General features: G+C 40.8%; 1 protein-coding gene across 1 annotated transcript; it reads left to right on the top strand.

Annotated features, from left to right (window-relative positions):
• The first annotated feature begins 14452 nt into the window (after positions 1-14452).
• LOC119741192 (CREB-regulated transcription coactivator 2-like) lies at positions 14453-23388 on the top strand. The gene is made up of 3 exons (XM_038216907.1): positions 14453-15085; positions 17823-18055; positions 21712-23388. The coding sequence occupies exons 1-3, from the start codon at positions 14575-14577 to the stop codon at positions 23137-23139; spliced, it is 2172 nt and encodes a 723-aa protein (XP_038072835.1). The 5' UTR covers positions 14453-14574; the 3' UTR covers positions 23140-23388.
• Positions 23389-26701: the final 3313 nt, after the last annotated feature.

The raw sequence follows: 26701 nt of genomic DNA, 5'->3' as shown, positions 1-26701 counted from the left end.
AGCCAAAAGGAAAGGGGCGGGCAGAAATCGACCAAAAGAGGACAACACAAAAAATAGCAAACTTGGTTGGTCCTAACCATCGCGAGGATATGATGGTAATTCGTCTTTTTTTCGAAAATGACATCACACCAGGCGCACTGATTTACGGGATGCTTGATCCTATTATTTACTATACAATCAAGTAGGATATTTCATGATGTTTTGACAGCTTCATTTTTGATTGTTTACCTTTACCTTTAACGTCCGATCCTCTAACGTTTTGATTTGTATTTCAGGTGTCTGTAACAAGTTTATTCGTTTTTCACATTCCAAATTTAACTTCACAACTTCTGGAGTACATGAAAGAACACCCGTTTCCTAAGGTTCAGGCGCGGTTCTAGAGCCAATATTTTTGGGGGCTAGCAAAATTTGTTTCAGGGAGTCGTGGTGAAATGTACAACGGCTATTTTCTCCGGACACTAAGCCTCCGAAAATCAATGCTGATAAAATCGTACAATCAGGCACACTATATTAACTAAAATTGTACAAATGCACCCTTCTCACGACTATTTATTTAGGGGGAGACCGTTCGCATTTACGTCACATTCTTAAATTTTGCTAGTGCAAATTTTTTTTATAGAATTTTTTTTGGGGGGGGGCTAGACTATAAGGTTATTTAAAACTTGGCTATACATGTACCATGCAAGGGTTGATCCAGAGCACAATATGGTTTTTTTGGAGGGGGGGGGGCCAAAAAGTTTGGTCCTCCAAAAAGTGGGTCCAAAAAATTACGGCGTGGGGTTCGGGGCCAGCTTCAGGGCCCGTATTTTTATTTTATTTTTGGATTCTAGATGCTCTGTGGTGCGATCTCAGGCAATTTCTTACCACTTTGACTATTTTGTTTTGAGGAAAAGATGGTTGTGTACGCAGTGCCTTCCTTTATTGCAACGTCACTTAAAAACAAAAACAATTGGGTTCGTTTTTCAGATGGGGGGGGATGGCCCCCGTTGCCCCCCCCCCCATACGCCCTTGGTACCACGTGTTTTCGGGAGACGAGCTTTGAAATTCCAACCCAAAAAGTTTTAGTCCCGCAAGAACTAGTTTCCCTCCCCTCTTCAAAATGTTTTATTTTTACTCTCCTGACGAATCTCCGATTTGTATGTTTTAATTTAGGTATAGAAATAATTACAGTTTTCTATTTTGGGGCATCTGCAACCCCGCTTTGTTCATTTGACGATTAACGAACAAAAAGATCCCACTGAATTATTATCCATCGGGCCTCACCTCATTAGAGATTTTCCTGTTCGATGTCTCATTAAAAAAATGCTAGAAACGATGGTTATATATATTTAAAAAGCACAGAGAGCATCTTTAAGTATGTTTTTGATAACGTCCCCCAAAAAGAAAAGTCAGTTATCATGATAACGCTCTTTTCAGCCATATTTTTAATCCGTAAGACAATTCATCCAATGGCGGCAGTTGCGAATATTGGGGGTGCAACCCCCGTCCAAGCGCTAGCGCTAACTAACGGTATGATTCTAGTAAAATGAGGCAAAACCTAATAGATGGACGCTTAAGTTCCAAAATTTATTCCCAAAATTGCATTCAAAATGTCCCCTCCCCCCAGCAGGAAGTGCCTCCACTCACCCCCTCCCCCCCCCCTCCACACTCCGATCCCCCCCCCACCCCCCCCCCCACCCGTTTTTTTTTTTGACAGCTGTAGGCCTGTCCCTGGGCAATTCAATCTTCCAAACTCTTTTCGAACGGGTCTTAACCATGCAGCATGCAAGGAATGACCCAAATTGGGTTGCAAACATAAGTACATGTACGCGAAAACAAAAATATCCAAAGAGAAATACATTCTCAAAATCGCCCTTCTACCCAACCACACGTTTCAAGCAAGAGAAAGGAACTGAATGGCAAGCATTAAGAGTGTCATCACACCCCTACCCTGTCCCTGTAGGCGGCACGCGAGCGCCGACAGCACACACACAGACTGCGGTATTAACCCTAAAACCCTTGTCACAGAGAACTTCAAAGCTTTGATTTCACCCGACTCTATAACCCGTAACCACCATTGAAAACGAGCAGGGCGTTTTGACACCACTTTGTATCAATGTCTTCAGTACAAACTAGCCATCAGCCTTAACAATGCATGATTGACGGGTGTTTGTAAGCAATGACCATCGCTATTATGAGCAGGAAAACCCTTAAGGATGAGACAGTCAAGCTATCTTGTTCGCATAATGACTGCTATGCAACCAACACAATCAACATTGATTCAAAGTGTCAACACATTTGCAGCCAATCCACCGATAATCCCCTATCACTGATACCTACTGTCTGGCTGCTGTGCATTGATCGTAGTTTGATTGCTGCTCTATCTGATGTCATCGAGAGTTTAGCGCCGTCTATCACTTGATGTTGATGTACGTGGATTACACACAGCGTGAAGTGGCGACTCCTTCAAATATACTGTTGGTATAGGCCTATTAATGATTTTACAAGACTGTATTCACTTGTCTCGATGAATTGTCTACTCCAACCAAGTTAAAAAATTTAAAGGAGACTTTCAAACGTTAGAAAGATATCGGAAATATCATTACAGAGATCAGGAGCGGACCTGGAGGGGGGTGCAATCCCCCCTTCCCCCCGTTCAGCCACTGACTGATGTTACAATACTAGTAATATTGGTAAAAAAAAATAAATAAATGGAATGCTGAAGTTCCTAAATTCATTCTCAAATTGCCTTAGAATGCAGGAGAAAGCATCGTAGATTTCATTTTTTTTCAGGGGAGCAAGCTCCGGACCCTCCTGGCAAGGCGTGAACTCCCCCTTCATATCACCCCCCCCCCCGTTTCCTGAAAGCTTTCCTGGAGATCATTTTAAGGTAGAGTATGAACGTACGTCTACATGTACGTTTTTTTGTTTGTGTCAGGCAGTGTTGGCCACCCCGACCACCCCTCGGATCCACCCTTGATTTGATATCAGCGTTGAAGCACAACTTCAAGATTTGATCACTTGACCAAACTGAAAGTGTGTTGTTGTTTTTTTACAGTTATTTGTGGTTTCCAACTACGGCTGGGTTAGGATAAAAATGTTATTGAAGTCCTGACTATGCCCAAGCTATGGGCAAGTAAAACAAACATCTCACCAATCTAAGGAACATACAAATTGACTCGGAGACTCAGGTTGGGTTCCTTTCTTCCATAGTCATGGGCATATGCCTCCTCTTCCTCTTAATGTTGTGTCAGCCAACGAAGATCTCCTTCCATTGGCTCAACGACATATAGTCTGGATCTTTGGCATTCCCGCGAGGTTGATACATTGGATTGCCCTCTGCACTACCCAGTGTGGGGTGCATACCTATGTTCCCCAATACCGATGTCCCCCGAAATCCTTACCCTAACCCTAAGGATTTCGGGGAACATCGGTATTGGGGAACATAGGTATTGGGGAACGGGTAGACCCCCCCCCCCCTCCCCAGTGAATGGGTACTACCATGTCCGTCCGCCAGTTAGACTTTAAAGCATTTATTGCCAAGAAACATTGAGCTTCTTGACAGACTACATGTTCGTTGGTCCGAGGCTGTTGATATAACCATAGAGCAATGCTCTATGATATAATAGTCAGGATTGAATTTGAAGTTCGGGTTTTTACAGCCAAATTACATGATCATATACCTGCCTGCTTAAGTAAATATCATTTCCTGATTTATTTTGTGAGCGTGTCTTTTACCACGCGCTTATATGGAAGACAAGCCTTGCATGAAGGTATTTTTTGGAAGCCCCCCCCCAAAAAAAAACTAACTAATGTTAAACATGTTTTTGATTAGATGCAAAGGAAACCCAAAGAACAGCAAGCATTTAAAAGGCATATTTCTCCGCAACATATTTTTGCAAATAATAGCCCTCGAAGTTCGTCAGATTGTAAGTCAACTTGGGTCGTTCACTCTTCAAAACTCGGTCCGAACTTGCATCGGTCAACAACAGGTTGCACCACGTTAGTTCTTAAGAAAAAGAAATGCATGCATGGAGGACTACCAACTCCTAATCCCTACCCGACCCCATACCAAACGAGCCGCAAAAACAATCTTCAAGGAAGAGGAGCACGGCGATCACCAAGAGCTTGAATACATCCCCCTACGCCGTCGGCACGCGATGAGCCGACAGCACACAGAGACTGAGGATCTGCCCAAAACCGCCCCAGCTCAAAGAACTACACAAAGCCTTTAAAGAGCACCGACTCAAACTCTACGTTACAAAATAGAAAACGAGCATGGCATTACGGACCACTTGTAGCCATCAGCCTTAACAATACATGATTGATGGGTTTTTGTAAGAAGTGACCACCGTAATTACTTAGAGAGAGAGGAGAACCCAAGGCTGAGACAGTGATGAGAGGCGTTCACCTGGATGAAAATATCAAAAGATTCTTTTGCTAGCAAAATGAAAAAAATACATTTTGTTCATAATTGTGAACTTTTTTTCTAGGCTAGGCCTAATAAACTTTCCCCCCGTCACAATCAGCGCCATCATAGTGAACATTCCAACAAACGTTACGAGGGGACGACGCTGGAGAGATTCCCTTCATTCTGGATGCATGTATTTAAAATGCGTTCCCCGTGCTATTTTCGATTTTCAACTGGAAAAATAGAAAAACAAATTTCAATTGCTTTTTTTCCTCGCAATGTAACAGTCATTCAATTTTGAGTGAGACTTCGAACCGACAAAAATGCACCGACGTCTAGTTACTGAATTATTTCTTTACCAAATTCGAATCATTGGCTGCCGGACAATAATTCGGCTCTCGCAGGACGGGTTCATTTGTGTGCAAATGAAAGCCCATTTTCAGAGAGTTGCGGACACCCAAAATCAGAATAAAGTAGTTGTTCGTCAAAACAATACATACAAATTGAAACTTCATACATACAAATTGAAAAATACATCGCGTCGTGTTCAACTTTCAAAAATTGATCGTTGCACACCAAAAAATCCCTCCTTTCTTAATATACTTAATGATCACATATTGGTGGTTCCTTTTCTGCTTACCTCCATTGTGTGAAGACCTTATTGGGAAATTTAATTTGTTCTTGATGAAAATTTAGATAGAAAATAACGAGGAAAAAGTTGCACTCTCATCACAATAAACTCCTATAGGGATTCTTCTGTGTTTTCTGACACTAAATTTTAGGATGGGCAGTTTCAAGTCTGATCAGAAAAATATTCTGGTAAGATCCAAACTTTCGTCTCAACCACTATTTCCCCACAGGTTCAACAAAGGCCTGGGAGTCAGAGTCACTAGAAACATATCAATCCTTCCCGAAATTAGTAACTCTTCAAGTATTTAGGGAAAATATTACTTTATTTTGTTAAAATAATCAGGTTCTCTAAAAATTGATTTTATCAAATTGTTTTTTTTTTACCCCCACCAGGATTTCGGTTTAGAGAAATTTTTTTGAAGGTTTTAAAGCCCAAAATGAACAGTTTTATACCCTAATAAGGCTACAATACATCGTAACCGAAGACGGATGTAAAATATTCGTTCGGAGGAAAAGCTACCCTTTTTACGTACTTCTTTTTTTTTTTATAAATTAAATGGGTCGTAGTGCGCATTTCTGTTCCCAAGATTTCCTGTTCGCATCACGTCTTTGCTATGCAACTAACCCAATCAACATTGATGCAATGTGTCATCACATTTGCAGCCGATCCACCGATAATCCCCTATCACTGATACCTACTGTCTGGCTGCTGTACGTTGATCGTAGTTTGATTGCTACTCTATCTGATGTTATCCAGAGTTTAGCACCGTCTATCACTTGGCGTTGACATACGCGGCTTATATATACACACAGCGTGAAGTGGCGACTCATTCAGACATCCCTTAAGATAATAATGAGTTTACCGATCTGTATTCACTTGTCCATTGAACGGCCATATAAAAATCCAATTGCTGGTTTTCATAAACAACAAAAGGTACTGCAAAGTGTTTACCGTTCAGAGGTGGAGTTTTCCGCTTAAAATGGTCTCGAGCAACTGGTCAATAGGATGGTAAGTCTTCGGGCCCGTAAATGTACTTTCTGCAAGCTTTCAAATGAACTCAGAGTCATATCCCTTCGCAGCATCTGGACGTTTACTTATCTGATCTTATTTGAAAGGGAAATTTACAAATAAAAAAATTGCCTGATACTCTTGAGCAATGAAAATTATCTATGAATGGAATGACATATTTAGGAATGAGCAGACTTAAAGACACATAGGGTCTTTTGTTTTCATCCCAAAAGTAACCATCCGAATTATGAGGAATGTAGGTGATTTCCAACGATCAGTTAGTTGACTGAGTTTTGGAAAGAGAGAGTTTTATTAACGAAATCGTGTTTCGTGCTCAAAAGGTTGTGCATGGTGTTTCATTGTTTTCTCGAAAAGTGTAATATCCATTGAGCTATTCGACTCTTCGACAGGTTGCGCTTTTGAACATTCTTTCGATTTTGAGTGGTGTTATTATTGAAAGGAAAACAAAATGCATGACAATCAAATGATCCTATACGCCTTTTAATAGGCGTGCAGTGTGGGTTGAGAGTTATTTTTTCTTTGGGATCAAAATAATGGAGGGAGTGTAGATGGAGTGTGGAGGAGAGAGACAAGCTACTAGTAGAGAGAAGTTCCACGAAACACTTCTTTATGCTGAAGACACGCACCTCCCGCTTTGCAGTTCATACCAAGGGGGCACTAAAGGCAGATGATTTTGTTTCAAATTCAAGACTTCAATATGTGGGTGACCCTTGAAGGGGTGGGGGGGGGGCACAGGCATCTCCTGGGGGCATGTGCCCCCACACCCTGCAAATTCGCTTGTCGTGTGTCGTTTTGGTGTGGATTGAATTGAGTTTTAGATAACGTCCCCCAAAAGAAAAGCCAGTTATGATGACGCTCTCTTCCGCCATATATTTTATCCGTAAGACAATTCATCCAATGGCGGCAGTTGCGAATATAGTGGGGGGGGGGGGGGGGGGGTGTGCAACCCCCGTTCAAGCGCTAGCGCTGACTAACGGTATACTAGTAAAATGAGGCCAAACCTAATAGGTGGACGCTTAAGTTCCTAAATTTATTCCCAAAATTGCATTCAAAATGTTCCGGGACACACCTTCACTCACCCTCCCCCCCCCCTTCATATCCATCCACCACACTCAACCCCCCCCCCCCCACCCCGTCGGTTTTTTTTGACAGCTGTAGGCCTGTCCCTGGGCAATTCAATCTTCCAAACTCTTTTCGAACAGGTCTTAACCATGCAGCATGTAAGGAATGGCCCAAATTGGGTTGCAAACATAAGTACGCGAAAACGAAAATATCCAAAGAGGAATACATTCACAAAATCGCCCTTCTACCCAACCACACGTTTCAAGCAAGAGAAATGAACTGAATGGCAAGCATTAAGAGTGTCATCACACCCTAGGCTACCCTGTCCCTGTAGGCGGCACGCGAGCGCCGACAGCACACACACAGACTGCGGTATAACCCTACAACCCTTGTCACAGAGAACTTCAAAGCTTTGAATTCACCGACTCCATAACCCGTAACCACCATTGAAAACATGCAGGGCGTTTTGGCACCACTTTGTATCAATGTCTTCAGTACAAACTAGCCATCAGCCTTAACAATACATGATTGACGGGTGTTTGTAAGCAATGACCATCGCTATTATGAGCAGGAAACCCTTAAGGATGAGACAGTCCAGCTATCTTGTTCGAAGTGGCGACTCCTTCAAACTTTTGGTATTAATGATTTGACAAGACTGTATTCACTTGTCTCGATGAATTTCCACTCCATAATTTGATCACTTTGTAACTGATAGTATTTTTGATTTTGTGCATTTCCAAAGGCGGTTGAGTTAGGATGAAAACAATGATAGAGGTCCTGACTATGCCCAAGCTATGGGCAGTAAAACACAATATCTTAACCCATAAAATGAATTCACACCAGGTGCCATAATTTTACAGGATGCTTTAGACTCATTTACCGACATCATTGGCTTTTGCTGTAATTTTCAGAAATGAACTATTTGGGGGGTTAGTAAAATAGATCAAATATTGTTACACTGACATGTTTCAAGTTTTGTGTTCGAAAATACTGGAAAAACCAAGAAAAACAAAAATATTCAAGTAGTCTGGTTCCCTGACTCCACTAAAGATGAAATGGATAAAAAATGCCGGAAAATAATATTGTAAGGTAAGGGAACCAGTCTAGCTGGCCTGCACCTGGTCATGAACATGGAACCAATAACAAACATAAATTGGACTGAAAAATGGTAAATTTGGAGCAGTAGTTGAAAAATAGTGAGGTTTTTCCAACGGTGGTCGGCTGACCACCGTTGGAAATGTATACAGAGTACCATTTAAAAAAAAAAGATTTCACACCAGGTGCCATAATTTTACAGGATGCTTTTAGACTGTCATTTACCAACATCCTAGTAAAGTATTTCGTAACAACTTGGTAGTTTTATTTTTCGATGTTTGCAAATGTTGTATTTTCCTTTAAGTGACGTGACAAATATTGACTCGAGCAATTTATTTGTTGCTTGGAAAATGTGCACCGGGTGGGATTTCTTCCCCCGCAAGGGCGGATCGGGGGGGGGGGGGTGGGCCAAAGGGGGCCATGCCCCCCCCCCAAAAAAAGCCAACAATCCAATTTGTTTGTTTTTTTAGTTTTATTTTTTAGATGACTTCGCAATAAAGGCAGGCAATGAGTACACCACCATCTTTTCCTAAAAAAAACACATTAAAGTAGTTAGAAATTGTCTCAGATCGCACCACAGAGCATCTAGAATCAAAAAAAATTGTGTTCTTCATCCGCCCTTGTTCCCCCACAGTCATATGCCTTCTCTTCAAGGTAACGTTGTGTAAACGAATTAACCAATCTCCTCTTCCATTGACATCCGCCAATTAGATCATGGAGTAATAAAGACACATACGGGCATTTATTGCCAAGAACAATCTTCATGACAAACTACACTGGTCAGATGCTGTTTGAAGTTTAGGTTTTTTTACGGTTACACCTCTATGTTCCGACACCCCTATGTTCCGACTGCACATATTCCTATTCCTAACACTAACCCTAACCGGGAGTAACACAATCTAGGTTGTCGGAACATAGAGCAGTCACCTTTTTACAGCCAAAACAACGTTAACCATGTTTTTGATTAGATGCGAAGTAAAAGCAAAAGAACAATTTAAACAGCACAGTTCTCAGCCACATATGAACACATAATATTATAGCCCTCGAAGTTCGTCAGTTGTAAGCCAACTTGGGTCGTTCAATCTTCAAAACTCGATCCAACCTTCCATCAGTCAACAACAGGTCGAACCATGTTAGTTCTTAAGTAAAAGAAATACATGCATGGACGAATGCAATCTCCGAATCCCTACCCGACCCCATACCAAACAACCCGCTGAAAAAAATGTTCAAGGGAAGAGGAGCATGGCGAGCACCAAGAGGCGAGAGATCGAATACACCCCCCCCCCACGACGTCGGCACGCGATAAGCCGAAAGCAAGAGACTGGGGATCTCCAAATTAAAACTTCGATCTCCATAAAAATACATCGCGTCGTGTTCAACTTTCAAAAATTGATCGTTGCACAAAAAAATCCCTCTTTGTTAAATAAAAGTACAGACCCAGGAGTTTTCCCGCTGCACGATTTCTTAATATACTTCATTATCACAAATTGGCGGTTCCTTTCCTGCTTACCTCCATTGTGTGAAGGCCATTGGAAATTTAATTTGTTCTTGGTGAAAACTTAGATAGAAAATAAGGAGGAAAACGGGTTGCACTCTCATCATAATAAACTAGAATTCTTCTCTGTTTTCTGACACTAAATTTTAGGATGGGCAGTTTGCAGTCTGATCAGAGAAATATTCCGGTAAGATTCAAACTTTCGTTTCAACCACCATTTCCCCAATTGTTCAACAAAGGCTGGGGAGCTGGAGTCCCTATAGAAACCTATCAATACTTTTTACAAGTATTTAGGGGAAATGTCGATTTATTTTATGAAGATAATCAGGTTCTCTAAAAAATAGATCTTATCAAATTGTTTTTTACCTCTTCAAGATTTCGGTTTAGAGCAATGTTCTAGAAGGTTTTACAGTCCATAAGGAACAATTTTACACCCTAATAAGGCTACAATACATCCAGACCGAAGACGGATGTAAAATATTCGTTCGGAAGAAAAGCTATACCATTACTTACTTATTTCTTTTTGGTTTATTAAATGGGTCGTAGTGCGCATTTTTGTTCCCAGGGTTTCCTGTTACGCATCACGTCTCTGCTATGCAACTGACCCAATCAACATTGATGCATTGTGTAACACATTTGCAGCCGATCCACTGATAATCCCCCATCACTGATACCTACTGTCTGGCTGCTGTGCGTTGATCGTAGTTTGATTGCTACTCTATCTGATGTTATCCAGAGTTTTGCACCGTCTATCACTTGGCGTTGACATACGCGGCTTAATATATATACACACATCGTGAAGTGGCGACTCATTCAGACCATAGAGCTAGGGTCCTAGCTCTACAGATCTGTATTCACTTGTCCATGAACGGTCATAACAATCCAATCGCTGGTTTACATAAACAACAACAGGTACTGCCAAGTGTTTACTGTTCAGAGGTGGAGTTTTCCGTTTAAAATGGTCTCGAGCAATTCGCTTCGAAAAATCTGTTTTTCAATATATTCAAATAGTCTCATATATACCACTGAGGACAAAGAAACGAATTCGTCTTAGATGTATTTTGATTGTGTTTGTACACAATTACTTTGTCTCCAAAATTGTTTGGATTCTAGATGCTCTGTGGTGCGATCTGAGGCAATTTCTGACCACTTTAACCAATGTTTTTTTGAGGAAAAGGTGGTGGTGTACTCATTGCCTGCCTTTATTGCGACGTCACATAAAAAAAAAAAATCGGTTTCGTTTTTTGGGGGGCATGGCCCCCTTTGGCCCCCCCCCCCGGATATGCCCTTGGTCTCCTGTGGAAATTAAAAATAGACAAAACAATGGAGAATTATGAGTCTGACCAAATTGAAGTAATGTAACTGGGAAAGCCCCCCCCCCCCCCCCCCCGCTTGAGAGCTATCCCACTATGCCCCCCCCCCCCGGAATATATGGAAAAGGAGAAACATTTCGCAATTGAAATATAACCGATTATTCCTAACACCGATCCTTCAGAAAAAGGCGCCATGTTGTTAGAAGCAAAGTGGGATATAGATCATTTGGCGAGGCGCCACACACCCCAGGCCACCAACCGGGTAGGCCTATATGCCAGTGGCACCCCCTCCCAACATAACTGGCCAATAAGATGATAATAAGATGATCTTCGGGGCCGTTAATGTACGTTTCGGCAAGCTTTCAAATAAACTCAGAGATAACATCCCTTAATAGCAGCATCTAGATGTTTTATCTAAACTTGTATGAAAGGGACATTTACAATATTGTTGCCTCATACTCATGAGCAATGAACATCATCTAGGAATGGAATGATACATTTAGGAATGAGCGGACTTCAAGGCATATAGGGTCATTTGCAGTAATCCCAACTTACCGAACTATTATCAAAAAGCTTACTTGGATTAAAGATCGTACTGGTACTAAACATTCCGTGAAATTATTCCATCTAGCTTGCTGTTATTTAGGAGAAATCAAGAAATGTAAATGTAGGTGATACCAACGATCTGTCAATTGACCGATTTTTGGAAATAAAGGGTGTTCTTGACGAAACCGTGTCTCTTGATCAACAGGTTGTGCATACTTTTTCATTCTCGAAAGGGAAATATCCCGCACTAGGCCGAATCTTCAAGTTCAACAGTTTGGATTTTAAAGGTTGTTCTTTGGATTTTAAGTGGTGTTATTATTGGAAAGGAACAAAATGCATGAAAAGCAAATTATCATAAATGTCTTTAAATAGGCGAGCAGTGTGCAACGGCGGATCTGGGGGGGGGGCGGGGCAACGGCCCTTCGCTAAAAAAACGAACCCAAGTTTTGTTTAGTAACTTGGCAAAAAAGGCAGCCATTGCGTACACCATCACCCACAAAACTCAACAAAAGCAATACATTTGCACCCCTTCCCTTGCCTTTCTTATTAAATTTGGGGTGGAAAATATTTGGACCCACTTTTTCGGAAACAATTTTTTTTGCCCCCCCCCCCCCCCCACCCAAAACAATTGTGTGTTTTTTTCTCTGGATCCGGCCTTGGCAGTGTGGGGCGGAGGGCTATTTTTCTTTTGGATCAGAAAGGTGGAGGGAGTGTTGTAGAGGAGAGAGACAAGTTGCTACTATAGTACCATTGCTAGGACCCAGTACTAAGTTCCACGAGACAGTCCTTCATGCTGAAGACACGCACCTCCCGCTCGGCAGATGTTACTGGGTCAAATTTCATGAGGGAATCTGGTTGCGCATTTTTTCAAGGGGGAACCATGGGGGAACTAAAGGCAGATGACGTTGTTTCATGTGGGTGATGATGACCCTTGAAAGGTAGGGGAGCCCACGTGCATCTCCTGGGGCATGTGTCGCCCCCCCCCCCCCTGCAAATTGGCTTGTCGTGTGTCGTTCGGTTGTGTTCACGCGAGTTGAATTACAGCCAATACACATTTCGAAAGATGACATTTAAAATGGCAGTGAATTGAAAACTCTTTGAGGGTGATAGGCCTACAGGTAATGTTGTCAGTTAAAATCCCTATTATATCAAGACTATTCAAATGTATTCAATTTCCTCGCCTTTGTAATATAACTCCAGAAATACTTATGCAATCTACGGGGGATTGTTGTTTCATTGCAGTTGTATTATGTGAGTTGAGGGATTAGGGTTGATCCTGTCGCTTTGTGTCGAGTATAAAAGTCTTGGACATACCCCACCCATGGGCGGCGCCCAAACAAAAGATCCTGTCAAGGCGCAACCACTGACTGAAGTTACCGAAGCGGCCCTCAGCGGCGCGACTGATGTGACGGCGGGGGATATCACAGGGGACGGCGGCAGATATCACAAGGCCCAGCGGCCCCACCCGTAGTATACAACGGCACGGATGCTTCTTAGCACACCGCTTTCAAAAAGATTTTGTGGTAACTGATCACCAGGGCAGTTTGTTACCTGACAAAAGGATTCGAGGAGCTCGAAACGAGGGCGTGTGAGGGGCGAGCAACTTCTCTATTCTGGATGTCTAAATGTGATGAGTATACCATGTGACTTCCCTGATTGCTACATTGTGCTTTGGCTAGAAAGCACATCCTTTACGTTGGCCTATAGACGAATCAGGGCATGTGATTATTGTACACTAATATAATACTCACGAGGCCCCCTTCAATGGAGATACAAATTAACTGCCCAGTAACGGATTATTATTTGACCAACAGCTAGCACAATGCTTTCGCCATTGAAAGGGGCCTTCGTGATAGAATTGATCGCGCGCATGGATTGGTCTGTAATGCAGTAGATGAGCATAAGAAAGACTGGGACTGAGAAACATTTCCAATTTTGTTAGGAAATACTTAAAAAACTTTCTTGACTGTCCATAGACTTTGTTCACAACCGCTGAAGTGGCGTCTGGACACTATATTCTTTCCATCAAATGTTCCAAGCGCCTTTTGCCAAATTCGCATTTCTTAAACATTAATTAAAAATTATGAATTTTAGCAAAACACCAAAATAACGTCGATCCATTAAGATGCCCGTAAAACTGTGAATTATTAATTCTTTAAGGGTGAATTTTAAGAAAATTGAGCACAGCAAACGATTTAAAGGTGAGAAATTTTAGAGGAAAGTATGGATCATTTGGTTTTCATGCATTTTGTTCGTATTCAATAATAACACCACTCAACCCCCAAAAGAATGTTCAAGACCTATAATAATCTGCTGAAGTTTCAGCTCAGTGGACATTACAGTGATGAAACAGTGATCACGAAACTTTTGATCACGAAACACGATTTCGTCACCATAGCACTCTATTCCAAAAATTCAGAGAATTGACTGTTTGTCGGAAATCAACAACATTTCTTGATTTGTTCTAAATGACAGCAAGCCAGATGGAATTATCTTTACTCCACGTAAGCTTTTTGATAATAGTTCTGAAGTTACTTTTGGGTTAAATGCAAATGATCCCAGATGCCTTTCAAACTGAAAGAGGTTAAACCAAGACACTTCCACACCGTCTGTAAAGTGAGAGACACCATTCGGCAAATAGCGCCATGGACAAAGTTGCCTTCACTTGTAAAAAAAAATATAAAGTGTTTGCTTTTTCCTGCCCAAAACCTTGTCACAAAACTAACAAAATGTTAGCTCCAAGCTTCCTATAAACAAGTGTTTGACGTCACAGAAAAACCTATTAAACGATGTCCAATGAGCATCAAGAAAGCCAGCGCATCATTGCAGGTACACGGGCACGGGTGCGACTGTAAGTGGTCCATTGTAAAAAATAACTTTGTAATGTGGGCGGGTTTTGATGTTATCTTTCATACAATGTATTAAAACTTAACAAGGTCAATCCACCAATACCCAGAAAAACGGTGTCAGATTTCAATTTATTGATTCCATTCCCGTGGGAACGGTCTTGAGGATGTCGTCACCCAACATTTATCAACCTCTGAACCTTTGCCTCAAAGATGGGATCGGGTACGAAATGAGAACAACGCAGGAAAACACCGCATCTTCGATGGCCGGGGGCAAGGAACTCTGTTCTCGTGAGAACGAGTCCCCAGTTGCCGCGGATCTAGGATTTCTTCTGGACTCAGCCGAGACGCAAATATTAGTCCGGGAACTGATGAGCGATGCCAGCCTCCTGGCTCAGGTTAACGGGCTGATGAGCGAAGCGGACGGCAGGGAAGTCAGCACAGATTCACCCAAGTCACCTGAGGCGGTCTCCCCCTCCGACGGCTCCTCTCCCGTGCCGAGCCTACGGGAGTCTGGCTCCGAATACCCAAGGCAGCAACCAGGATCGCCGATGGAGGCTCACGCGCCGTTCACGCCCACCGTGGTGTCGGTCACGATGCGGCAGGACGCCTCGCATGTTCACCCGCCGACAGGCCCAGCGCAGACTCCACTAAACCATTCCCAGCATGACGTGCAAGGTTAGACTTAGAGGCATTGGTTATAATTTATAATACAAAACATTTGAAAATGATTATTAGTATGTTTTTCTAATTCTTGTCTGTGATATTTTGTTACTTTGATCGGTTTCCCACTTTTACAATCCTTGCTTCTTTTGAGTTTTTTTTTTCATTTCTGTCGACAGTTTGTTGAACATTAAATGGCAAAATAAAGTTGCCTTTTAGTTCAACTTTTGATAGTATTTATCACATTTGATTGTATAACTTTGCACATTTTCCCACAACTTTGAGGTGCCTGGATTTTAGGCTGAGTAATTTTTTTTCGATATAGTTTCTTGGCGGGGCATTTTGAAGAAATGATGGCGGCAGACACAGGAGCCGGAACCCTTTTACATAGCTACAGTGCTGTTGGAAAAAAAATAAAATACAGTAATAATGTGGAAATGTTTTGTAAATGTATGAATGTATGCGGGGAAAAAAGGCCAGAGGGCGGTGACAAGAAACTGGTTTCTTTTTTTACTTGGTCTTAAAAAGGTGTGCAGATATCCTTTAAAAAGGTTCAGTATATGTCAAAACGCACTTTAATTTGAGTGGAGGGGCATGACAAAAAATAAGAAAAGTTTCTGAAAACATAATCTTTGTACCATTTTTTTTAATAAAAAAGGAAATTATATATCAGGTTGAATTATGGTTGCTAGAAGATATCAAACACAAAAAAAATTTGAAAATTTACATGAATTAATATTCATGACCAAATGATTCGGGAATTGTCTTCGAATTAAGCTACTTTTGATATTTCAACCAAAAGTGTATATGGGAACTTTGTAGATGAAGTGGGCGGTGCTTATAGCCAAATCCAGAACATTCCATAAAACACAGCAGTGGTCATAGGCGTAAAAAGAGAGGGGGGGGGGTGTGATTTATCCCCCACTTTCTGACAAGGAGGGTGGTGGGTCATTCAATTTTTGTGGTGAGAAAAAAAAATGCAGATTTGCAGGTTATCATGTAACTTTCCAAAATTCCAAATTCATTATGAGTCCAAATTTATTAAACATGCCATGAAATAAATTTTACACTAAAACACATTTGTAGCAAATATCTATTCCTCTGAAATGCATAAAAACTATGAGGCATCCCTTTTTGGTAAAAAAACCCCACTTTTTTAAACATTTATAATGTTTCTTGCTTTTCTTGACAACTGACGGCGCTATTGATGTGGTGTCCCTTTTAGGAACACTCCTGTCATCAGATTGGGATTTTTTTCTTCAAATTGTAAATCCAAAATTATGCTTATTGAAAACATGTGCCTACAATTTTCTCATGGTATTACTGCCTTATACTGAAACAACAATGAACCAATGAAAGCAGAAAATTCAGCACAGCAAACCCCTAAAATTCTGGTGACTTTTTATGCTGAAGCAGATGTGAAACTCAGAAACTGAAGTTTCTGCCTTGAATGGCATCACAGTTTTGCTCACGAATATGGAAATTTGCATCAGCATAAAAACCAAACAGACACCAAAATGCCCTAAAAATGGCAATATGAAGATTAAAAATAAAGATTAATTGACACAAAGGTACATTTCAAGGGACACATTAAAGGGTCCATGCGATGACTTTTCTTACGAACACATTTTGTGCAACTTTCTGCCCCTCTTAAATGTATGAAAACTATGTGACATTCCTTTTTGGCTAATTTTATTGAAGAGTGCACTTCTTTAAGCATTAACAATTTTCCCTGCTTTAATTTCCAGACAACTTAATGGCGCTTTTGCTGTTATGTCATTTCAGGAGGTTTGTTCATTGGCTTACAGACACAGCAACGAATCACCAAAGAAAACAAACTTTTCGACAGCAAAATATCCAAAATTTGAGCAACATTTTTGTGCTGAAATAGCTGTAACATTGAGGTTTTTGCCTGGAATGACATCACAGTTTTGCTCATGAATATGGAGATTCTCATAAGCATAAAACCAAAAAGGCACCAAAATACCCTTAAAAATGGCAAAAAGTAAAATTGGAAATAAGGTTAAGGCCAAATAAAAAAACAAAACATTTTTAGCATCCTGCCTTTTTGAGAAAAAGGAAGGAGGAAGCCCTTTTTTTTTTCCTTCCAAAACGGCCGCCTGACCGGGCTATTTTTCAAGATGGCCACCAGCTTTTTTTTTTTTTTAATGGCCGCCACTTGGACTCAGGACTGACATACCAGCTTTATATGGTCTAGATACACCAGACAAATAGGCCAAAATGATGTCACTGTTTAAACTTTATAATTTTTTCGTGTTTTAAAAAAAAGGAGGCGGCCTCCAAAAAGGAAGTGGGCGAAGACGCTTAACTTTTTTTTTTTATTTGGCCTAAATGGGAAACAGAGTCGCATTTTCAAGGATTGCAATAAAAAAATTCCATTACATGGGCCCTTTCAATAATTTTGAAAAACGGAGAACAGGGGAGAACAGACAGTACAAAATGTTTCAATGCCATGTTTTTATGTAAGGTTGAGGGAGGTAGGCGCACAAGTTTCCATTTACATTTGTATCATGAACAGCACCCCTTGTGTGATGTGGTGTCCACCCCCTCCCTCCTCCCCCCTACCCTTACGCTTTTTAAATGGCTGGGCAATTATTGGATCTTGCTGTATGGTCATCCCCTCCTCTCCCCACTAGCCAACACTGATTGGCGCCACTGGCAGTGGTTTGACTGAATCAAAAGATTTAAATGTACAAAGCAGTGATTCCTTTTTCGTTTGTTTCTTACACAGGCGGACACCCTTATGCACCTAGTGTGCATCAAACGCCCCCACAGCCTTACCAGTGCCAGCCCCCGCTCCCAACAAAGAGGGGTTTCCTTGGCAACAAGCGCAAGCCCAAGACAAACTTTACCAGCGAGCAGCTGGAACTGTTGGAGATGACTTTCGCTCACAGCCACTACCCAAGCTCTGTCCTTCGGAATCAGTTGTCCTACGTCAGCAGACTCCCCCTGAAAGCAATACAGGTAATTGATCTTTCCTAGACAGTTTGTGATCTCCCCATGCTGTTTTTAACAAGATAAAACCTATTATAACACCTCACCCACAGATTCTGTGTCTTGATTGGCCGAGAGCGAGTCACATGTTACTTTCTAATTTTGCTATCTTTCTGTGCACGGCCAAAAGTACTATACCCGTAGCAACCAAAGTACTATACCATTGGCAACCAAAGTACTATTTCCACGGCACGGTATTTGTGTGCAAATGGATGCTGGTGCGCGCATTGCGCGTAGCGCGTATTGTTCCAAAGAGAGCGCCCCGCAGACTTGGGTTCAAACATTTCGTGAAGGGGTAGTTTGGAAGAGAGAAATACATTTTCCATCAATTTTGTATTGAAATTGAAGTTTATTTCAACCGTGTTCAGATTTAAATAATCTAAAATATTAAAATCAAGCAGAATCTGTGGGTGAAGTGTTATAAAACAAATATTGAATGCTTTATCTCGTGGTGAAGTAAAACTAGCCTCCCTCGATGATCCATGGACCATTCTATTTGAGGCTAGTTTTACTACACCACTCGAAGCATTCAATATTTGTATACTGTTCAAAGTCTTCTGAATTGACACCTCCTTTCTTCGAACTTGTGTAATGGTATTGAAACTGTTGTGCTTACTTGAAGTGTCTTAAAACCTAGCCGTGTCCAGGGCAGATACATTCAGCCCAATGTCTAGCGTGCAAGGGTTGCAAAAATCAGCTCTAATGGCCCTTTACTGTTCATTAATAAATACCTTGGAGAGTTGATGATTTCTGATTGGTCAAGACTCGATCACGTGGCCGGGCATTAACGGTGATATAAAGACCGGCTTCAAAGAACAAGCGAATAAATGGCCCCTGAACCAGCATTGATCCAGCCCCATGGAAGGCAATGATTGGCCAAATTTACAACAGTCATACGGCAGCTTGTAACAATACAGCACTGCACATGCGCTCAACCACCTTCGCGTGATACTGACGCGCGCGTACGCAACACAGTTGCTATGGGTGCGCGCACGTTAGGAAGTTTTTAAACGACATCGTACAGCGGCAGTGCACTATACTGAGGATGTTACGACGAAAGCGTAGATCTACGATTTATTTTCTGTAAATACTTCGCCCATCGACATATTTACCTTTTCTAAACCAAGCATCTTTGTATTGTAATTCTGGACACAAGGAATGTGTAAACAAAATTTCAGCTTCCTCCATCAGGTAAAAATATGAAAACATTGTTGTAATTTGTTTGGCTACGGCAGCAGAAGTCGTACGCGTACGCAATGAAGACGTTGCAATTGTCCAGCGCAGCCTGGGCCCAGCTGTGGTGTATATAACAACGCTTATTGAAGAGACAGGGTACCATGCATAAGCTAAAATATGGCCCATGAACATGAACACAAAAAAGTCTGGAAATATCGCCGGAAAAAAAGTCACAAAATTGGAGCATTTTAACTGTTTATTTCGTTAAAAAGGTATTTATTAATGGGAATAACAGTGTGAGGAGCCGGTCTTCACTGCGTGATAATGACCGGGTGTGGGGGTGACCGCTGTTAATGGACCTCGACTTCGTCTCGGTCCATTAACAGCAGCCACCCCCACACCCGGTCATTATCACGCAGTGAAGACCAGCTCCTCACACTGTTATTCCCTTATTAACAAATACAGGGTGAGTTATTTCATTTTTAAAAAATATGTAGCACCAAAAATAATAATGACTGGAAAGCCAATTTCATGAGCTACTTTTTGATGAAAAAAAAATTACTGAAATTGCTCAATCCATTCAAAGAATATCACCAGTTAAACACAATGACCCTTAAACCTTTTTCGTCCAAAAATGCGATTTCAAGAAGCGTCGTCATATTGTCTTCAAACATCACCAGCGATAAAAGCTCAGTTTAAAAGTTTAAAATATTTTACAAAGTCCTTTTGAAGACCCGTCTTTTAAAAAAAGTGGATTTATAAATCATATTGTTTGCCTAACCAGGGTAGTTAATAAAGATATTGTGTACTACAGTTGTTGAAACAAGTATTCTGTGTCATTTTTGTTGTTGAGCATGAAAGTTCGTTTCCTGTCCCATTATTATATCAATTAAATAAAAGATACCTTTTTGAGACTTTGATTACAGAACTCGTATAAGGAGCTTGCGACACCATCACGGGTCACGTGAGGGCCTCAATAACACCAGTTGACAAAGACACCGTGATGGTGTCGCAAGCCCCTGTTATGAGTTCTGTAATCAAAGTCTCAAAAAGGTATCTTTTATTTAATTTTTGTTGTTGTTCCAAACAGTCAGAATACACAATAAATTGGGTTTTTTTTTGGACGAAACAGGTTTTAGGGTCATTGCATTTAAATGGTGATATTCTTTGAACGGATTGAGCAATTTCGGTATTTTTTTTATCTAAAAGTAGCTTTTGCAATAGGCTTTCCAGTCATTATTATTTTTGGTGCTACTTTTTTTTAAAAAATATTAAATATATTTGTTTGGGTTTGCGTGGCGCTTTTTTTGACTCACCCTGTATGATCATTAAAATTGTGTTTCCCGTGCTCTTCAACAAATTTGTGTCTTGTATGTTTTATTACAACAAACTATATTTTTCCGTTTTTGGACGTCTGCAAACCTCTGAAAAAGTTGTTTGTTTCGGGCACAAACAGATCTGCTTTGCAAACATTATCAATACTGATTGGGGGGGGGAACCAACCTCCCCCACGAGAACAGGAATTAGTGTCTGGCAGCCAATGTTTCGAAATTGTTAAGTAATAATTCAATAACTAAACATACGCCGATTTTTTTCGGGTCGAAGTCTCAACCGAAAGGTGAATAACTTTTGTATAGCTAGAAAAATAGCCATTTTAGAAAAAGAATCTATTGATCAGGATGACGCTCGAAAATAGCAAGGGGAACGCACATTTAATTGGTCTGACATATTAAATCTAAAAGAACTTTCGTATGAGTGGTAAGGGACGGAACTGAGGTACTATATTCCAAATAAAATACGTAAAAATGAAGATTCCCTGCTCTCTTCCTTTGTTAAAGATTTAATTGCATCTTATTTCCAACTACTGATATCAACAAATAAGTACTTAAATCTTTGATAATGGATAGAATGAAAAATGCCTGATCTCTTTCTTGATCAAATATTGCAATATCTGGCACAGCCTCAGTTGTGAATTACCAAAGTAAAGGCATATAGGATCATTCGCCTTTCATGCATTTTGTTCGTTTCAAATATTATTACACTGCTCAAAATGCAAGAAGAATGTTCAAATGCTAACCCTTTGAAGTTGCAGCTCAGCAGATAATACACTTTTAGAGAAAACAGTGAGAAACCATTCATAACCTTTTGATCACAACACATTTTGTCGCCAAAGCACTCTTCATTCCAAATATCAGTCAGTTTACTGATCGTTGGAAATCACCGACACTTCCTGGTTTATTTTAAATGGCAGCAAGCCAGATGGAATAATTTCATGGGTTTTTAGTACCAGTGCACGATCTTTCAAGTAAGCTTTTTTGATAATAAATTTGGTACATGTATATTACCTTTGAGATAAATGCAAATGATCCTAAATGCCTCTAAATCCTGCTTCAATCATCCATTTCCATGAAAATGGTAATTTTTATCCTTGTGTTTTTATTTCATGACAGACCTGGTTCCAAAACCGCCGAGTCCGCTTCAAGAGGAAGTGTGGAAAAAGCACCAAGCAGAGCAGACAGTCTTCGTCCTCAGACTCAGGATTTTCAGAGAGTTCTTGCTTCAGTCGTCCCGTTACAGCTCGCCCATCCCCCAACTATGTGCTGGTGTTCCCTCAAACGAAGGCGGAGTCAAGTCAGCAAGCTGGTCAGTTCCCAAGGGATGGGCACCAGCAGAGCTCTCCACCCAACTACCAAGGGGTAGACTGTGGCTACAGATTTCATTCCCAGTTTGCAGGCAGGCCTTTTCCAGACCAGACAGCTCCTTCAAGAGACTGGTACCAAAGGCAGCAACCGATGGGTGTTCTTCCAAGCAGATGGGGTGCAGTCTCGCCCTGGCCCTTGACAAATGCCGGAAGCCTTGACCATCCCAGGCCTTCAAATGACAATCTTCCAATGAGAGGGGGTCAGCAACACTGGGCGTCTCCCATGGCGGTGAAACCCTCTCATCACAACTGGGAAACAATCTCGCCAAAGCTGCCAGAGCTGTCAATGATGTCCAACAGGCAGCATCTGGTAGAGCAGCCCGTGACAGCCTCTCCTCGCCAGCCTCCAGAGGGCGCCATGCTACCCCAGGACCAACCCTCCCATAACCTCAACTTTCACCAACCATCAACTTCCTCCTGGATGATGCAGAACCAGTTCAGCTTCCAGTGTGCTTCCCCCAAACAGCAGATCTCTGATTTGAACTGGATGCATCCACAGAACACTCCTTACCCACAGGAAATTCAGAGATTTGCAGCCCCAAACGCCACTCCCCAAGTTGGGTTCTCTGCTGCTTTCCCTCAGCAGGAACTTCAGTCCGACAACATCAGAAACTTTCAAGACAACCACAGCTGTCCAATGCCCAAGTCAGCCCCCCAACCTGGCTACAGCGACAACTACCCAACAAAGACATTGCTCTCCCGTCACTATTCAGACTCGTATCCACACCATCAGGTCAACCTTCCAAGCTTTCCAAGCTTTCCAAGCACTCACTCTTGGACCTCCAACCAGAGCTACTCTGAGTGTCCAACTTCCTTAGACAACCCTCCCTGCTCATCTCCTGATGAGGAACCCGTAACTCCGCCAACTGACATCTCCGTCACCCAGGGCGCAAGCACACTAAACGACACGACACCCGCAATGCAGTGCCAGTTTCTCCCTCCTGCGACACCGCCTTTCACCCCAGGTGTTGCCGTTGCCTTGTACGGCGACTCCCAACCTTGTGGTCAGTTCCCCACCCAGCCTCTGGCTACTCCTAGAGAGCTTTTTCGTGCCTGTGACAACCCACTGATGCCTCCTACAGATGAGCCGTTAGAATCTCCATCCACACCTCTGTCAGCTTGCAGCTTTGCTTCCTGCAAGACTCTCTACATTGACCTTGACGCTGAGATTGATTAGCCTGAACTCAGCACCCCAAGCTCAAACAAGAAACTCTTTACCAAGCGGACTTGCCACATCTCTGTTTAGCCTCTCACTTTGGCTGCAGACTTAAGGTTCTTAATTTCAGGTCCCGTACATAAGAAAACATAGACCAAGTACCGAGTCCATATTTGCTACTTAAAACTGAATCATGATGATGTAAGCCAAAAAAAAAAAGTCTCCGGTTTCTGGTATGGAGCTTGCCCAAAAAGTGGTGCGGCGAGCCGGCGACGCGGCTTTTTTTTTTTTTTACCTGTCTTTTTTGCTTCAAATGTCGGCTGATGACTGCAAATGGTGCCCGACTAAACTTAGTGCAAATATATGGGAGTCCGGAGAGGCCACATACAGCTTATTCTCGATCATAACCCCATCTAAAATCACGTTAAAATTGTGCAGCAGCAGGATTCCAGTCAAACCAGTGAGTTTGGCTGTTTTTAGACATCATCTTTTATTTTTTTGCCGACGCGCATGGCTACGGCGACGCGCGCGCATACCAGAAACCGGAGACTTTTTTTTTGGCCTTATCTAAGGATTATGATGCTTAATTTACAGAATGTTACAGTTTGTTAATTTACTTTGAGCATTAAAAGTGCTTATTTTATTTTGACATCAGAGGTAGACCAAACTTCAGAGACAAAGACAAGTGTGGAACTTTTTTGCAATGATTTAAGAGGAGAAATAAAAAAATATTGGAGATGTCCTCAGAATTTGGTTTTGTGAAGTGAACATGCCAACATTTAATTAATGGTAGATAGAACTATCTTGATTGCAACTTTCAAACCATTGAAAAATTTTTAACACAGGATGATTTTTTTTAAACGCACATTTGAGTCTTGAGATCACTTTTTTAAAAAATGTTGTGGAGATCAAGATGAACAAAAAATGCTGTTCAAAGTTGTAAGAAGAATACATGTACATGTATTCAGGTGCTGTAGATTAAGCACTGTCGATATCAGAATTGTCAAAAATTGATGATCGGAAATCCAATATTAAAAATATTCGGTATATCGATTATCCCATGTAAACATAGACCATAAAGATGACACTTTTCCATGGCTTTCTCTGGAGCATATTGCTTAAACTTTTTAAAACAAATCTCAGCACAGTGAGTTTGTCCAGAACGGGCATTTTATTTTAACTATAGTTTTACATTGGAGGAGAGCGTAAATTCCAGCAAACGCAGAGCACAAAGCGACGCTAATGGCATTCACAATGTTTTTATGTTGAGTCACAAGCACAAGTTGCTGCCGAGTTTTATTTCATGATGTTCATTATACAGCAAAACGATAAACAGAAAGTAAAAGCACAAACAACTGATACTTGTCCTGAATATCAAACATTTTTGATATTTGGATATGATTAAAAATTGCTATCGGCAATAGCAATATCAAAATGATATAGAATAATTGATAATATCGATATATCGACGGTGCTTACTGTAGATGTCTGCGTTTTGAGTCAGGGGATGGAATTAACTTAATTTGTCTAGAGAAAAAAAGAGGCACTTTTTTTCTGTCGAAATTGTTAAAGTGAAGCAGGATTAAGTGAAGTGCTGGTGATATTTTATTGAAAACAGACGACCAGATATCAGGGGAAGAGGGGGCAAGTGACCCACTAGATTTATATAGTCTATTAACTTGAACTTCTGATCATCATTTCTCTTCGTTTTTTTCTATACTTTTAATGTTTCTTTTAATATACTATGAAGTTGAAGTTACCTTTATTGTCACAATTTTTGTTTACTGCTATACGCAGGTGAAAAGAAGATAAGAGAAGATGCCATTGTAGGTCACGAAGACCAAAAAATGCAAGGTTAATTACGGCCAACAGATATAATTTCTCTGTCATTTTTAGCTGCATTTACATTGTTCTGGATGACAGAAGCAAGCGTGTACATTTTGTTCGATTCACATTTCATGGACTGGACAGGAATTTTTGTTGGGAAAGATTATTTGGACTGTGGCCAATACAAGGAAATCATGGGACAAAGCACATTTTCCTCAAGAACTATGTCATGTGCGTTTTTTTGTAACTACATGTATATGTAAAAAGATCCTACTTTGTGGTTAAAATAAATATGATTTAAACCCGTTGATAAAAATAAAATTGCTGCTTTCTTTCTTTTAGGCCAAGTAAAAAAACCCAGTTGATCGTCCGGTTTTTCTTTCAAAAAGATTAGGGGCTATTTATTTTCTATTTTTAATTTTTTTTCCAAGATGGCTGCCAAGTATTTAAATTACAAATGGCTGCCAATTTCGGTTAAAATTGATGGCCGGCTTTAATTAGCTATCCTTATAGTAAGTGAGTCCAAATATTCATGTTAAACATGTTCTATGTATTTTACTAACACGAAATAGAAGAAAAAGTTTGCTGTTTGAGGTGAGGAAAAAAAAAATGATGCAGCTTCAAAAAAGGATGCGGGCGGGGACGATCAACTGTTGTTTTTTTTTACTTGGCCATAATTGGTTTTACTTGGGTTTATTATTCATAACTGTCATATTCAGGACTTGGGAAACCTAAACATTTTCTAACGTCCAATTTACGATACTTTCAGGAGATTTAAGACACCATCCCCCCACAAAAAGGGGGGTAGTTGCCTACCACTACCCCCCCCCATCTCGATAAAGAAAAACAATGCTCATCTCAACAGAGAAATCAAAATAATATCAACTGTAGATACAACTGAAGTGATAGGCACTTTCATAACGGCGACTGCCTTTTGAAACAGTGAAATACAATTTTTAAAACGGGGAAAAGATCACTCAAAACTTCTTAAGTTCTGCTTTGTATAATTATAAGATTTTAATATTCACAACACTTTAAAAATTAAAGAAAACAATTGTTACATGAATCATTAACAATGCGTGTTGATTCAGTATAACACCAAAGCCAGAAATTTGCCCAAGAGGTGATAAAAAGAAATCTGTAACATGTCTTTTTTAGGACTAAAAGTACAAAAACTATTGCTGCAATATTGTTCTTTTGTAACACTTCAGTTTTACAATAAGCAAAGGTTGGAAGCAAGCGGAGGGGGACTGGTAGTGCCAAAACTAAGGGTCAGAGTTCACACAGTAGACAGCAGTGTTTGTCGTGATAACATGAACAAATTCATACTATGACTTCCTCTTAACTTTACAATATTACAAAGGCAGCATTCACATTGATATGAACAAAGTTAACTTCGAATTTACTTTCAAGCTGGTTTCTGTCTTTGGTGATTAGTTTACTGTTATTACACTGAATGCAATAATGAACACTACATGAACCAAGTTTTCAAAATCACAAATATTATTGGTCCGTCGACAGAAACCTTTTTTGGATATGCATTTAATGGACCACAGCACCCATGGATCAACCATAGTTAATTTGAACAGTTTCAATTACATGTACTTCAACTTTTTAAAACTAAAATCACGCATAGATCGATTGCATTCAGCAACCATCTTTGAATTCTGTTTTGTCATGTTAATTCATTAACAATGACTGCACAAGAGTTCTACTCGTGTGCTTCCCTGTTAAACAAAAGCACACACCTAAAAGA

Source organism: Patiria miniata, unplaced genomic scaffold (assembly GCF_015706575.1).
Source record: "Patiria miniata isolate m_02_andy unplaced genomic scaffold, ASM1570657v1 HiC_scaffold_5, whole genome shotgun sequence".
Taxonomy (NCBI): domain Eukaryota; kingdom Metazoa; phylum Echinodermata; class Asteroidea; order Valvatida; family Asterinidae; genus Patiria; species Patiria miniata.
This window is presented reverse-complemented; position numbering and strand designations above follow the sequence as displayed.

What these genes read in the sequence shown, in the direction of transcription:
- LOC119741192 (XM_038216907.1), top strand. Translation starts at nt 14,575, where the DNA reads ATGTCGTCACCCAACATTTATCAACCTCTGAACCTTTGCCTCAAAGAT. An exon ending in TTCCCAGCATGACGTGCAAG is followed by an intron (nt 15,086 to 17,822) that starts GTTAGACTTAGA and finishes TTTCTTACACAG; the next exon opens with GCGGACACCCTTATGCACCT. An exon ending in TCCCCCTGAAAGCAATACAG is followed by an intron (nt 18,056 to 21,711) that starts GTAATTGATCTT and finishes ATTTCATGACAG; the next exon opens with ACCTGGTTCCAAAACCGCCG.